The sequence below is a fragment of the Colletotrichum karsti genome (genome assembly GCF_011947395.1).
Source record: "Colletotrichum karsti strain CkLH20 chromosome Unknown Scaffold7, whole genome shotgun sequence".
Taxonomy (NCBI): Eukaryota; Fungi; Ascomycota; class Sordariomycetes; order Glomerellales; family Glomerellaceae; genus Colletotrichum; species Colletotrichum karsti.
In genome coordinates this window covers 853,909-869,380 of record NW_024065907.1, presented here as the reverse complement: position 1 = coordinate 869,380, position 15,472 = coordinate 853,909, and the positions used below count along the sequence as shown (strand labels likewise).

The following is a 15,472-nucleotide window of genomic DNA, read 5'->3' as shown; positions in this document are numbered from 1 at the left end:
TTTGGTGCATGTGTCTTGAAGCTTGGGGATACGTAGCCGTTGCCAAGCCTGTCGGAGAATCCCCGGGAGTGTGGGTGGGCGCCGGGTGCTGGTGGCAGGGGTCCACCACAGCTGGGTGGTGCTCCGGCCGGGGCTGCCCGGGTCCAGTGGGAACCTAAGACCTACCACCCAGTTAATCCGGAGAGGTTTATCCGACGACGGCTGGCTCGCGGCTCCATTCTGAGCTTCGGCATCGAAACGACAACCAGGTGTATCGCAACAAGTCGATTCAACGACACACGACGACGCAGTCAATTGAGTACGACACCCCGCCCCCGCCAAGTCCTCGGACCTGAAATAAGCTAATTGGCCTCTTTTCTCGCAGTCGCAAACATGTCCGCCGCATCCCCCCGATTCTGGGCCGGGCCCATCCGCTACCTGCGCTGGTCCTCCCGCGAGAAGCCCGCCTACTTCTGGTCCGTCGTCATCGGCGCCCTGGGCCCCATCCAGCTGGCTCTCGTCCCTCCCATCAGAAACGCCCTCGGCGACTACAACGCGCCGCCCATCCCCGTCACATACCCTGGTAAGCCTTTTTTGTTCTGGAACTGCATGGCAGAAAAAGAGAAGGGGCTAACGTCGAATTGCGCAAAAGTTCCTTCGGGACCTAGGAAGCAGCTGACCGGCTACGACGACGAATGAGTAAAAAGAAAAGAAAAACACCGAGTCGATGTTGGGTTCGAGCGAAACACAAAACTAAATGTACATATGATGGCGTTCAGGCTTTAGACAGCGAAGGGGGGAGGAAGAGCGGGTGGACTTCGGAAACGAGCTAGTCGAGCCGATTTTCAACAGCTCTCACCGTTGTGCTTGCGATTAGGAAGAACCAATTCACGCAAGGCTCACGCTGTACACTACCACGCCTGCCATCCAGAGTTCCATTATGGGCGAAGATACTGATAAGCATGTGGGAGTGATAAGCATGTTCAACGATGCGGTCTCATTTATACGGTATCGCCAGAGACTATCAGACAAAAAAACGCCAATTCTATGCTTGCCCGCGTGTAAAACCGCTATGCTCCTCCCCTTTACCAACTAACTTTTCTGGTGTGATGGTGGTTGTCAGCCACGACAATGTCCCAGTCGCCTGGCAGACTCTATCTGTCTCGTTGAACTAGGTTCCACTCGTACTGCGGTATCGTTAGCAAGAGCTCACATGACTTCCCGCTGCTGGTGTTGCGGGGGGGGGGATTCGTATATCGACTTACCACTCTTCCATCGTCATCCCCGGTGTAGACACACTGCGGCATGGGTGTGATGCATGTAATGCCCGCCTCGTAATTGGCGCCCACTTCGGAGCGCGGATCCACATGGTCCAGCCGTCGAAGCAGCTCCAGAACCCACTTGCCATTCTTCGCAACGGTCTTCTTCCAGACATTGACGCGGCCTCTCTTGTGGCCCGTGAAAACGAGGCAGTTCTCGAGCCACTCGTTTCCTGCGCCCTCGTAAAAGGCACAGGCGTGGATGTAGTCGTCCGGTTCTGTGCAGACGTTCTGGTCAAGAATGACGGTGCCGTTGATGGTGTAGAGCACCACATTGGGACCGGACCCGAGCATGATCTCTCCAGACACGTCGTTGATGCGGGCACATTCGACAGCTCGAGACAGTGGGAGCTTGCGGATGAACTCCAAACGGTTCAAGTCCCAGAGGAAGGCCTGGCCATCAGTCGACACGGAGACGAAGGTACTGAAGGATTTCGACACAGCTATGCTGGTCACTGGAGTGCGGTGTCCGAATAGGGACGACCGAGGAAGCAGATCCACGACCTTTCCTGGAGCCGTATGCACAGCGTAGACAGAAATGACGCAGTCTTCTCCGGCCGTGATGAGCGTCTTGGAATCAGCAAATGTGGCTGATGAAAGCTGCCCAATGTGCAAGTTTTCAAAAAGCCCAGCCGGCTGATAAGTGTCAGTTGCAGTCTCGGAAGCGGGGCTGTATGGTATTCTTACCTTCCGATTGTCACTGAAGAAGAACCGGATGCTATTATCAGCGTATCCCCACTCAAGGAACTTGTCGTAAGGTGCTAAGTTCAGCCGGAATGGCGACGCGCAGATGAGGCGGTCGATCTTCGGAGAGTAGATCAGGGAAGCAACCCTTTCATGCGATTCTGTTCGTTTTGGTTAGCCTATGATCATTCTGAAGTATGCAATCGAGATGTGGAGGCTCTTACCGAGTAGGGGGTGTGACAGCCTGGTGAGGGCGTAGACAGAGCTGTCGAGACGTCTAATTGGGCAAGAGACATATTCGCGAGCGGGGTGCGGGCGAGTGAAGACCTGGTGAGGCGTTTGGCCAAAGTTATGGATTACGCCAGCAGTGATCCGCCGTTCCTGGGGATCGCTGATGTTGTCCAAGTCCGTTGCCCCGCGGTACGAGAGATGATGGAAGACGTTCAGATTGTCAACCGCAGCATCACCTCTCTGCTTGTGTCCAAAGACAAGATCAATCCAATTGTGCAGGCGCTGGCTGACGTAGGGGCTCTCAAGCGCTTCCCGATGCTTGGCGATAAAGATCTTGGGATCGCCCTTGGCCCATGGAGGAAGGACAACGTTATTGACCTTGGCCCCCGTGCTCTCACGGTTACCAAAATTGTACTGATTGATGTTCGTCAGGAACTCTGGCAGGCAGAAGAACTCCGGAATCAACTCCCTGACGTCAGCCTTGTTGTCGCACGAAGCCGATTGCCAGGCGTGAGGAATCGACTGGAAGAGGCGGTCGGCATGGTCGAAGGAGCCTCCTTGGAGGAGGATGTAGGACTGAACGAAGGGCGGCAAGCGAATGAGGTAGGATGACACAATCATTGCAGATGAGTAATGGGTGCCATAGTGAAATGGCGTCTCGCCAATCTCGGCCAGAGCCTCGTAAGACTCTCTGAAGCCTCCAACACGACCAGAGGTTTGAGCACCCATCGGCTTGGAGAGGTCGCGGAAGGTTGCTGGATCGCTCAAGTTCAACTCCTCGCTGGTATAGTCCGCTAGAACCCAAGGGAAGACAGGGTACTGCGTGAGGTCGTTAAATGTTCGACCAGCCATTGTGTTGACGAGCATGAGGTAGTGGAAGTTGGACATTTCGCCCTTCTGCCATTTCCTCATCGCGGGGTTCCATGGCGATGAGTTGAATATACTGCCAAATTTGGAACCAAAACCTTGAGGCTGCTCCTCCGAGACCTTGAGTGCCTCCAGTCGCCAAGCGTCTTCGGGGTTGGGAAGCGAGCTGGCTGCGTTCGTGTGCGGCGCTTTGCTCATCAGCTTGCCGAAGACTTCGTCTCTGATCGTCGGGTTGATGGACGTCAGCAAATAACTGCGGCCATCTGTGAAGAACACCTCGATCGCCACATCGCGGAACAGGAACCTGCGCTTGGAAATACTGATAACATCGTACCACCTCCAGCTCCGTGATTCTTGCTCGCTTCGACTGGAGCTCTGGCGCTGCTCTGATGTCTTGGCATCCGTGATGATCTCAGAGAAGGGGTCTCGCTCCTCTGGAGGAGCCTGCCAGGCATTGACAATTTCTCCCGAGGCACATTGGAAGACGTTGTCCATGATGTAAAGCGCCTCCTTTCCAATGATCAGGATGCCCTCGCAAGCCTCCAAACCGACGATACGAGAGACATTGTAAACCGCCTGGACCTGATCACCTTGTTCCAGGCGCCTCATGACCTTGCGATTCTTGTCCTCGAACCCGTCGTCGCCTTCGTTGGCGTCATTTGGATCGTCAACCAGCTCGAAATCATCTTCGGTTCCGACGCCCGACTCATTAACCTCTTCCTCCTGCTCGGTATCTGGAGGCGATTCGTCGTTCTCTTTGCTGCCGTCGAGGCCGAGCTGCAATTGGGATGAAGCTGGGGTACCTGCCTTAATGGGAGACGGGGAAATCTGGGCCGGAGCCATGTCCGTGTTGACCTTGAGGGAAGCGGGCGTCGACGGCGCCTCCCCTGCCCTTCGCTTTGGCTGATAGTCTGTGTGCTTCTTGGAATAGTCTGGCAGAAGCCTGAGACGCATGCGGTTGCGTCCTTCCGTTCGGTCAAGCTTCCACTTCAACTGAGCTTGCTCGGCAAAGACAGCGCCAGGTCGGCGAAGGTCAAGGTCCATCTTCAGAAACGCCGCAGCAAGGTAGGCCATGTCGTCTTGCTGGTCTTGTGTAAGACGCTGGTGCTTGAAATGTTCACTGTTGAAAATGCTCTTCATCCAGGCCCCGTTCGCCATGTCGTGTCGAAGAAGAACGTTGTCCATAGTAAGCGCCTCCGTCTGCCAGTACTTCAACCGATCCTTTCGTTTTGCCAAACGGAACTTAGCCGAGTCGACAGTCCTCTGATTTTCAACGGCGACGAATTCCTCCCAAGCTTTGGAGATGCCCCCGTAGAAGAAGGCATCGAGTGATGCACGATGCTGGTCGACCCATTCGATGAAAGTGTCGTCGTCAACTTCAGTGAGCTTGACAGCAAAGTCCTTAGTAAGGTGTTGCTGATCCGGCTGCACACATTGGCGGAAGAGAATCCTGGCTTCGTCCGGCTTCTGGACCAACATTATGCGCATGATGTTAACAGCCGCAATTCGGATCGAGACCCGGGAGTCGACAAGTTTGGTGTAAAGCTGGTACCAAAAGAGTTTCATGTAGTCTTCTTCGCTGGAGAGACATGCTAATATGGGTCCTTGCCAATATAGCAGCCTGCTCATGAACTCCTTCGCGCTGGAGTCATGCGAGTCCGGGTCATCGAGCTCGGAAAAGCGAAGTAGCAGCAGCTTCAGAAAGCATTGGCGGATCGTCGTCACAGCTTGGCTACACAGACGCACACTCTTCAGGCTGGCGATGTCAGGGCGCTGAAGATATTCCAGTAGCATGCCCGCAAACTCCAACATGGGCTCTGTACCGTTAATGAACCAGCCCTCGAAGATTGAGTCTGTGACGTGGGCAGCGAGCCTGCCCAGATTCGTCAAGATCTTTGGTTCGCAGAGGGGTTTTTGGTTTGGTTGAATGTGCGATCCAAGGCGCTGGAGCGTATTCCGAAGGACATACGACTCGAAGTACGCCTGGTGTTCTTGGAAGCCGGGCGGAATCTTCAAGAACAAGCCGAAGCCCGGGAACTCTTTTCGGGTGAAGACCTGGTCGATGAAGACGTTCACGACAAGGTCCAGTAGGTTATCAAGAGTAGCACTGCTCGATTGCTGGGAAGCAAGCATCTTCTTTGGTGACATGACCGGTGCAAATCGCGCGGCGCTGGGGGCCTGAGGAGATTGTTGGCTGGTCAGAAGGACGAACCCAGATGCCTTCCGCAAAGGGGTGCCTCGTGGGTTTCCTGCCAAGGTGGCAATAGCATCCGTGCTTGTTGTCCGAACGATTGGGCCGGGGTGAGAACCAGCAAGAGGTCGGATCATAACGTCGCCACCCTCAAATGTCAGGGCTGAGTCGCGAGAGTTGAGCTCCGTTTCCGGAGTGACAGCATCGGTACTGACGATAATGGGATACGCCGCCCACAGCAGGTACCTGACGTATTCGGATGTGAGAGCGAAGTCTCGGAACTCTTGCGAGTTGGAATGCAGGTCGGCCATGAATCGGATGACAGTGCGAAGCATGGATGCATTCTTTGCTACCACCTCGCTGTCTCGCTGGGCGTTTTCTGTGACATGTTAGTTCCATCGCAAATGTGCACAGGATAGGACGGCAATTACCTCTCAAGTCGAGGCCTCTGGTCTCCATCGACTTGGCCCTGGGCCGCGTCTCCAGTCCCTCGAATCCGCTTGCTTGCAGATTTTGTGGCTTCTGCGGTGAGTTGGGGTCCTCTTGATGCTTCATCACATCCTTCAGTCCATGCTGCAGCATCGATGTCATCACTTGGAGACTCTCCGGGTAGACGATGCGGGACTTCCCGAACGTCTCAAGCAAGCTGGAGAATTCAAAGTTGCGCTCCAAGTCAACCTCCGCCACATCAAAACCAAAGAAGATGCAAAAGCAAATGGGCCACAACGAAGGGATATACCACCAGCGCTTTAGGCGGTGTGCCATGATCGTGAAGCCTCCCGTCTTACCCGAGAATTTGGCCGTGTACGCGGAGCCATGGGTGATTAGAAGTCGAGCCAATATCTTACTGCCGTTTACCACCGTCTCGGGATCGTCGCTCGCCAAGAGGTACAGCAACCACTGGTCCATGCTCAATAAGGATAATTGGGTTGCGTCTGATGGTGGTCTCACCTTATTGGTTACTGTCCTCGCGAACTTGCTGATATTGGCCCGGTTGCCCTTCTCACACAAGAGGTCAGAGTACATGCCCAGAATCTTTGCACCCAGCTGCTTCTTCGTGAGAAAGCGAGAAGTGGAGGCGTTTGAAGGGCTGTTGGAGTCGAAAGTCGCCCTTCTTGCGAAGCCGCGTGTGGGGGATCGATTGGCTGCTGAGACAGGTCGAGGGGTCCTGACAAGGGAAGCAGTGGGCGAATGATAAGCATAGGTAATGAAGAGTGCGAGAGCCCGATGAACTTCCGCAGTATAGTTGCACTTCACGAGGTGCTCCAGGGCGCTCATAAAGTGTGGCAGCACATCCTCGGAAATGGACTCCGCCTTCATGGCGTCAAGCAGCCGCTTCACAATTCCTGTTCACGTCAGCGACGACTGTTGTTACAAAACCACCGCCCAGGGAAACATACTCATGCGCATCAGCCTTCTGCTATTAAACTGATGGTACTTGCTCTTGACAGAGAATGTCACAAACTGTTTGTAGTAGAGCTCCTGGGTGATGGGAGCTGACCGTCGCCAAGTATCGAAGTCGATGAGCAAGATGCGATACGCCAGGGGATTTACAATGAAGGATTCCAATGGTTCAGCATGCTTGTATCCGACAAAGTCGAGGATGAGACTGAGAATTTGGAAGCTGAGCCGGTCTCGCTCCTCATTGGTAATAGGCAGCCGCAGGTTGGCGTTGTCGGCGCCGAGATTAACGACATAGCCCAGTTTGGCCCGGAGAAGCATGCCAAGAATGGCGTAGCCGTTGTCGCGCTCCATTGCCTCACTGTTTCTCCAGCTCTTTCTGATGCAGAGGAAGGTCATCTCCACGGCACGCACGGTTTCTTCGACTGTAGTAGCGCGTTCCACGATCTTGAGAGCCAACGGCGTAAAACCAGCAAGGCGCCAGAAGTTATCGTCAAAGTAAGAGGGCATAGCGGCTACCGGATTTCCTGTCAAGATAGCGATGCCTTGAGGGCGCGCCAGAGCATCGAGAAGACACGGCAGAGCGGCGTTGACTGCTATGGCTGAACCGCTTCTGTGTGTCATCTGAATCAAGTTCGTAGCTGCGTTGCGAGGCAGAGAGCGGTAAAGCTGAGTATCTTGGTAAACACCATCTTCTCGGAAGACACCCGCTGGGGCAATGCTGAGCAAGATCTTATTCTCAGGCAGCAAGCTTCCAGCCTTGTCTCGAATGGCTCTGATGATATCAGAACTCTCATCTCGGCCAGGATGGAAGACCTCATTTCTCAAGCCGAGCGAGGCGGAAGCCTCATAAGTCTGGAAGCCGCCCAGGCTATCTTGGAAATTTCCCTGATACTTTGGGGAGAGGCCATAATGAACAGCCAGGAAATCGTCACTAAGGACGTCCTCAAAGAGATGCGCGGATGCAAGGGACCATTTGGAGAACACCAACCCCGCGCCAAGCTGGCTTGAGAGATCTCTTGGCGTGCCCAGAAACGCCTGAACAGGATGAGGCTTTGCGTTGGTGGAAGCAAAAGAAGCAAAACTTTCAGTGCTGCCATTTGTGAATGGCGGTGCAGAAGGATATGAGCACTTGATCTGCTCAACAAACTCGCCATTGACGTATAAAGAAGCCTTACTTGCAGTTATTGTCTTTGGGCGTCTGTGAACCACAGCGATATGATACCATTGCTTCTCTCTGAACGCCATACCCTTGAACCTAACACTGGGCCTACTAGACGTTACAGAGGTCTGCAGGATGAAGTTGTGGGTATCCCTTTCGAGATACATGAGAAGAAAGCAGGTCTGGGTGGCATCAAAGACGCCAAAAATAGTCGTGTGAGCTGCAGGGTCGTATCTGTCGACTCGAATCCATGCTGTGAAGGTGTAGCCAGAGGATGAGTTTGGTGGAAATGACCGGCCGAGGGTCGGTAGCTCGATGGATGAATGGCCATGAAGTGAGAGGTCGAATTGAAAGAAGGGAGGTCCAGTATAACTCGAAGCCATCTCGAGGCAAAATTCCGATGCTTCTGGAGAAGTATTTGCAAGCAAAAATTGGGTATCTGCTGGTTGGTTGACACCCAAGTACATGAGCTTCTTGCAGAGAATGAGGAGTTTGTCCTTCTCGGTCTGATCAAGTCTCGGCACAGGGTCGAACAGTACTCGGAGGAAGCGAGAGAGGACTCCGGTGGCATGAAGCGCAGCGAGGTTGAAGAGGGAGATCGAGACCACACTCGACATGACCTCGAGAGCGACCATCGAACAGGGGTTGGCTGGCATACCCTCCGCCCTTGGGATTGACTCCCAGAAGCCCACGACGGCGCGCAAAATCTCGGGGTTGCGGAAAACAGCCTTCTTTTGGACGATATCGCGTACTTCCTGGATAATGTCTTTTGTGTCTTCGGACGTCGATGTTGTTGTCGTCGCTGCTGATTGTTCCGTATCGTCTTCGGGCCCCCTTTCTGGGTCTGCCTTCGTTTTCGGTGTATTCGCGATGGCTTGGCATAGATCGTCAACCCTCTTGTCTCCCAACGCAAACGCCAGCAATTTGCCGAACATCTGACAGTTTGTCCATAGGTCCGAGTCGCTCCCACCAAGTCCCACGCTCGCGATAGTCTGCTCGAGGGCTTCCCATCCACCTCCTTCAACTCTATGACGGAAATAGCGTTTGTTGCCGGGGTGCTCCAGGAATGCCGCCGCGAGAACATCTAGAATCGCTTCTAACAGGCTGAACAGGCCTTCTTTCTCTTCATCGGTCCGCCGTTGTGGATTATAAAAGCCTGAAAAAGAGCGCAGCACGTCGAGGAGGTGAGCGAAGCCATGCAGGTGTCTAAAGTCGTCTTGGGGAGGGCTTGGCGGTTCGGTCGCTGCGATATGCTGGCGGATCTGGCGAAGACTCTTAAGCAGCACAGGAAATTCGGGGTAGCCATCGCTGGATCGTCGTTGACGGGTGCCGTTTGCCAGGCCGTCGAGCAGGCCGCGAAGGATTTCGGTAGCTTTGGAGGTAGCGTGCGAGGACGCCGAGGTCGAGGAGCGGTAGCGCCTCGAAACTTGTAGCGTCGCCATGTCTGTATATTTTTTTCGGTTCGTTCGCTGCCGGTGATTATTTCATTCCAGAGTCGTATTTCCCAGCACCCATCGAGGGTCCAGGCAGCGGCCAGAGGTGTTCGGCATCGAAAGAAGGATGTCGTAGGGGGTAAGGCAGCTCGTGGCTCGACGACGGTGCGAATAGGCGGTCGGCGACCGTTGCTTCGTGCTGATAAGAAACTGGCAAAGCTGTGCTGATATGGAAACAATCGGGTGTTCGTAGTTCAGAGAACAACGCCTCAACCTCGCGTTGCCTTATCACGAAGAAGCAGCTCCCGTTTACTCCTGCCTTCTGAGTGTCAGCCTCCAGGCCCGCGCTGCGCGGTGTGGCTTGGCCGTTGGCCAAAGCCGGCGGAGAGTGGGGCAGACGCCAGCAGCCCAATGACGTGGGGAGATATGGATTAAGTAAGACAATCACATCCAACATCAAATGTCACTATCCCGTTTATTTTCTCTTTTGCACGAGCCTCTCTAGCTCTGTCTACATCGTGGCTATTACTATTCTCATAGTTGTCTCCAGCCTCGATTACCTCTTCAGAACGGGAGCTACAGACTCCTACGTTCACCAGGTGCCTTGGCCAGTGGTGGGGCAGGAATGGTGGCGGTGCGGGTGCTGAAGGATTTCGGTGCACTGAGACTTCCATGCCGCTCCGGTAGAGCTTCAGCTGGGCCACTCGCTGGGCCGCTGAACCCGGGCCTCCGAAGCAGCTTTGGCCCACGTCCGCAGTCCCCGTCGCATAGCGCAGTGTCCAAGGTGATACGACGCACCTTTCTATGCTATTAATGGCACAACTGGAGCTGCTTTGACAATTGATTTGCGACTTGAGAGTGGGTTGAGCACGTTACAATAAGCTTGCGACAGACAACCATGGCACGCGAGGACGTTGGCCGTCTTCTCCGTCTGAAGCCTGGCCTCAATACTTGCAATATTCTAGAATCCGAGCAGAATACGCTCCCTCCCTTGTCGTCGACATTAAGCCATAGCATATGAGCGAACAAAGAGACGGATGACTTCCGTTCTTATTAGGAGGCAACATTGTGGATCCCTTGAAACATGACTGCTTCATCCCGTTCGAGCACACTACATCCATCCGCCGACGATAGCGAAAATATTTTGCTTGGCCTGGGGTTAGGTAGCTGACGCAAATGTCTTCATTGCCTGGGCTGAGAGCGAATGGCGAGAGTGAGCTGTACTTGTACCTCGGTCGAAGTATTCAAGTGAACACCCTCTTTGGTGCATGAAACCCTCCAAAAGCTAGAAATGCAGGAAACACGAATCAGTGGACAATTCGCTATCAGTCTTTGATGCTCTTTGAGTCAGTAGATGTTTGACTGTCTCCTGTCGTCTTGAGCGCTAGCTGGAATGATGCAGCGACAGAGACAGGTTCGGGTCAACTGCCTGTGTGTCATGACTCCGTCGACCGGGGGTTGCTTGGGCGATCATCGGCTCGGGGATCGGGGATCTTGCTGTTGGCACTTGGAGCGCATTGCTGTTGGTACACTTGCACAGTTGCTGCATCTGGGAAGAAGCTTGGGCGGCGTGGGTGGTTTCAGTCTGCCTCCTCCCAGACGCCGAGACATGGCCCTCGCCAAGGGCAAGAAGGAGTGTTCAGCGATGGTTGTCACGTTTGACGGCACGCAGGTAGCTATTGCGCTTCGGCAATAACCTCGTGATTCGATGGTTGCCCGTATCGTGGGATGGCTCTAGACCTAGTCTGTGTTGGTTGATGCGAACCGGACGGCGTTGAGTCGGTTGGGTGTGTCTGGTTTTTGGACAACGACACGCGTACTGACTGCGTCAATGTCTAGTCGGCGCGAATGGCCCAATTATCGCGATGGGCGGGACGAGGTGGTGTGGTGAGCTGCGGCTTTCGCATTGACAACGACTCGCAAGTCCACGGCGTTTCTCAGCACGACCGCGGGCGATAAACAATGTTTATTCGTCGTTGAATACTGACATGGTGGTGTTAAAATCGTTCTTCGGTGTTTTCCCAAGAGCGACGAAGCAAACTTAGGACTCGCGATTCGAGAACCTGGATGGATGACTCCAACCCCGGATTTCGCTCGGCTCTTGTCCTCCAGTCCAGAGATGGAGGAGAGTCACTCGCTCCCGTCGTAGCAAAGCTCCGAGCCAAGGACCTCCCTCAGGCAGCTCAGGCAGCTCCGGCACGCCAAAATGCCCCCGATGACGGGAAGGCAGGGGAAAGTGAGGCACGTGCCAGGCACCACACGGGGACGTGCCATCTGACCCGTGGGTCAGGCGTCCAGGCTAGCTCGGATCAGCGTAGCGTTGGTGCTGGGCCTCGCCTCCCCGCCTCCATGTTCCAGTCAGACAGCTCGCCCTTTTGTCTGGAGCTTGCCCTGGCTTGTCGTGTACTTTGTAGGCTGTGGGAAGCGCCGAGGCAAAGGTCGGTTAAGATACAGGTACCTTGAGATGGCTCCTGGCTATCACCAAAGCACCGCGCAACAGCCGCTTGCCAGCATTCACCGGTATGGTAAGTGAGACGAGCAACGTGAACTCCAGTGGCTGCCAGGCCCTGTGTTCCTCCGCCTTGAGTTCAATCCTGGTCCGGTAACACCCCCCGTAAGACCCAGCAGGAGCCCGACACCTTATTACAGTTGATCGCATCATTGTTGAGCAAGTTACTTACTCAATGGGGCGGGTGGTAGGCTGCCAGCTGCAGCATAAGCTCAGGGTAGCTCGCCAACTCGCACCGCAGTCGGTGTCGATGACATGTCCTCCGCCGTCCGAGGTCAGGCCAACAGGCCCAGGAAGGAATATTGAAGGAGAAAAAGACGGTGACAGGGTGATACGGGATCTGAACACGACAGGCAATGCGGCTCCCCTGTCCTCCTCTGTTTCCGTGACTGGTCGGTAGCACAGGTCAACGAAACGACGAAAGCTTCGAGTGTCGAGATAAGACGGGATGGCAGCGCTTGTTAAGCTTCAGGGTCCTCCGGATAGATCTGCCTCGCTCTCCGCTCCGTGAATCGCCCATTACGCGTTATCGCATGCAGTGCTATGCAGGAGTGCGGACAGTGTGGGTGCTGAGTGGGTTGGGAGGGGAGAGCTCTCACAGAATGGGTGAAGAATGCAGGAGGTAAGCTGATAGTGTGGTACATGAGCTGATGGGCGCGGCGACGAGCAGGTGTCCGAACCTGAGGGAGAAGAGAAGGCAGTGCTGGTTGGTGCCTGTCGCTGGCGAGGAGCAGCTGCTTGTTTGCTCCGGCTGGCCTGAGGGAAATCAAAACAGCTATCGCAGCAAACTCGTTGAGCTCAGGTTTCTTGGTCAGTGTCAAGGGTCGAAGAGGATTCCGGGGCTGTCTGCGTACTCGTAAGGCCGTCTTGCCGACCCTTGCTTCGTCGTTGACTTCACGACAGCCTTGGCTCTTGGTATCCTGGGGTATGACGTCGGAGCTTTGACCGCGACTCTGCAGCGGTACAGCTCCTCTTGTCGTGTGACGAGATATCCGGAAAAGAAAGAAAGCAGCAGTTGGGAAACCAGAAGTCAGGTAGGAAGAAAGAGGTGATTCAGATGGAATAAATGTCAAAGAAAAAGCCGTTCATCGGACTGGTAAAGACAGCTTGAGACGAAGCTTCCATGGCCGTTTGGCAGAAGGAGGCAACCCCGAGGACGCGCCTTCCTTCCTGACTGCCAATCCTGTCGAGTCCTGTCAACCTTGGGAAAGAAGTAAGTACCTTGCTATCACCCATCCGGACTTTCCCATCCCAGACAGCCTTCCGTATCGAACAAGGTGCTCTGGAGACTCTCCCAGGGAAACCCCAAACGTGACCCTCTCTTATCGCATTGTCCAGGAAACCCTATCGAGTCATTCCATTGGCTCCCTCGCCGCCGCGCTAAGCCGGTTTCGGACCCGTCAGCCACCCTTTAGCTCTTATCTTGGTTGGCTGCGTCACACTGGGGCGCGCGAAAGTCTTCCTGAGGCCGGCCGATAACAGAAAGGTACCTTGCCCAACAGGTACCTTACCTCACTAACCTTGTATCCGTAGGCAGGCTTGCGCTTGCAGACCCCCCCGGCCAGCCTTTGTCCTTACCTCACCAGGAGCTGTGCGCACGCAACCGCTGTCGCTGCCTTCCCTTTATATCTACCCGCATCCGCTCTCCGAAGCTCCCCCCATCCGCTTGCTCCATCTCTCTCTCATCCCCTCCCTCCCGTCTCTCTCCATTGATCATCCATCCTCCCAAACCCATCGCGTACTTGTCGTTTATCTGGCGGCTTCCAGTCAAACCATCTTTCCTTCATCATCTGTGTTTCAACGTCTCCGGTAGACTCTAGACTCGTTACCGCAACGTCCTCGCCATCATGAGAGGCTTCATCGGTGCCGTGGCCGGCCTGGCCGCTGTCGCCAGCGCCACCCCATCCCTCTCCGTCCAGACCGTCCACGACGGCATGGCTCCCGTTCTCTCTTCCACCAACGCTGAGGCCGTTCCCAACTCATACATCATCAAGTTCAAGAAGCACGTCTCAGACTCCGGCGCTTCGGACCACCAGAGCTGGGTTCAGAAGATTCACTCCTCCGCTCAGGACGAGCGCCTCGAGCTGCGCAAGCGCGGCCAGGAGACTCTGGTCGGTGATGTCTTCCACGGCTTGAAGCACACCTACAAGATTGGCAAGGACTTCTTGGGCTACGCCGGTCACTTCGACGAGGAGACGATCGAGCAGATCCGCAGGCACCCTGACGTAAGTTTGACGACCCTGACTCCTCGTCCCATACACTGCCCAAACACCCGGGACCCACAACCGCTCTGGCCGGACCTTGGCGTCACATCACCGAGCTCGGTTCGGATAGCTTCGGTCATTGAATAAGCCTTTGTTTGAACAACCGCTAACGTGTCCTCTTGCAGGTTGAGTTCATCGAGGTCGACTCGGTTGTCCACACCCAGGTTCCCGTCAAGTCCCAGGTTGAGGACAAGTGCGACGGCGAGCTCGAGAAGCTGGCCCCTTGGGGTCTGGCTCGTGTCTCCCACCGCAAGTCTCTGGGCTTCGGTACCTACGACAAGTACCTTTACGCCTCTGATGCTGGCGAAGGTGTCGACGCCTACGTGATTGACACTGGAACCAACGTCGACCACGTCGACTTCGAGGGTCGTGCCAAGTGGGGCAAGACCATCCCCTCTGGCGACCAGGATGTCGATGGCAACGGCCACGGAACTCACTGCTCCGGCACCATCGCCGGTAAGAAGTACGGTGTCGCCAAGAAGGCCAATGTCTACGCTGTCAAGGTTCTCCGCTCCAACGGTTCCGGTACCATGTCCGACGTCGTCAAGGGTGTCGAGTGGGCTGCCACTTCTCACACCGAGCAGGTTCAGGCCGCCAAGGATGGCAAGCGCAAGGGCTTCAAGGGCTCTGTCGCCAACATGTCTCTTGGTGGTGGCAAGACCCAGGCTCTCGACGCTGTTGTGAACGCTGCCGTCGACGCCGGTATCCACTTCGCCGTCGCCGCTGGCAACGACAACGCTGACGCTTGCAACTACTCTCCCGCTGCTGCCGAGAAGGCCGTCACTGTCGGCGCTACCGAGCTCGGCGACCGCCGCTCTTACTTCTCCAACTATGGCAAGTGCACTGACATCTTCGCCCCCGGCACCAACATCAAGTCCACCTGGATTGGCTCCAAGTACGCCGTCAACACCATCTCCGGCACTTCCATGGCCTCTCCCCACATCTGCGGTCTCCTGGCCTACTACCTCTCTCTCCAGCCTGCTTCTGACTCTGAGTACGCTGTTGCTGCCATCACCCCCGAGAAGCTCAAGAAGGCTCTGATCTCCGTCGGAACCGTCGGTGCCCTCAGCGACATCCCCCGCGACACCCCCAACGTCCTCGCCTGGAACGGTGGTGGCTGCAACAACTACACTGCCATCGTCGAGGCTGGCAGCTACAAGGTTGAGCAGGCCAAGGAGGTCACCATTGACGACCTCGAGAAGGCCATTGAGGAGGACTTCGAGGTTCTCTCTGGCAAGGTTGTCAAGGGTGCCAAGAACGTCGGCAACAAGGCCGAGAAGTTCGCCAAGAAGATCCACGAGCTCGTGGACGAGGAGCTTAAGGAGTTCCTCAAGGAGACTGCCTTGTGAGAGTTGTTTAATAGAGCGCTAGACTAGCCTCTCTTTTTCCTTTTTCGGTTTTTTGGGTCAAGACAGTGTACGCATAGGGTTAC

General features: G+C 55.2%; 3 protein-coding genes across 3 annotated transcripts; 2 read left to right on the top strand and 1 right to left on the bottom strand.

Moving 5' to 3' along the window:
- Positions 1-372: 372 nt before the first annotated feature.
- CkaCkLH20_03059 (nadh-ubiquinone oxidoreductase kda) lies at positions 373-678 on the top strand (the record flags this gene model as incomplete). The annotated part of the gene is made up of 2 exons (XM_038885778.1): positions 373-562; positions 632-678. 2 exons carry the CDS (start codon positions 373-375, stop codon positions 676-678), a joined length of 237 nt encoding a protein of 78 aa, XP_038748977.1.
- Positions 679-1,133: 455 nt separating this feature from the next.
- On the bottom strand, positions 1,134-9,276 carry CkaCkLH20_03058 (beige beach domain-containing protein; the record flags this gene model as incomplete). Its single annotated transcript, XM_038885777.1, has 7 exons — positions 1,134-1,166; positions 1,245-1,934; positions 1,986-2,143; positions 2,207-5,650; positions 5,703-6,171; positions 6,223-6,617; positions 6,672-9,276. 7 exons carry the CDS (start codon positions 9,274-9,276, stop codon positions 1,134-1,136), a joined length of 7,794 nt encoding a protein of 2,597 aa, XP_038748976.1.
- A 4,347-nt stretch (positions 9,277-13,623) lies between these two features.
- Positions 13,624-15,389, top strand: CkaCkLH20_03057 (uncharacterized protein; the record flags this gene model as incomplete). Its single annotated transcript, XM_038885776.1, has 2 exons — positions 13,624-14,001; positions 14,166-15,389. 2 exons carry the CDS (start codon positions 13,624-13,626, stop codon positions 15,387-15,389), a joined length of 1,602 nt encoding a protein of 533 aa, XP_038748975.1.
- Between the last annotated feature and the right edge of the window lie 83 nt (positions 15,390-15,472).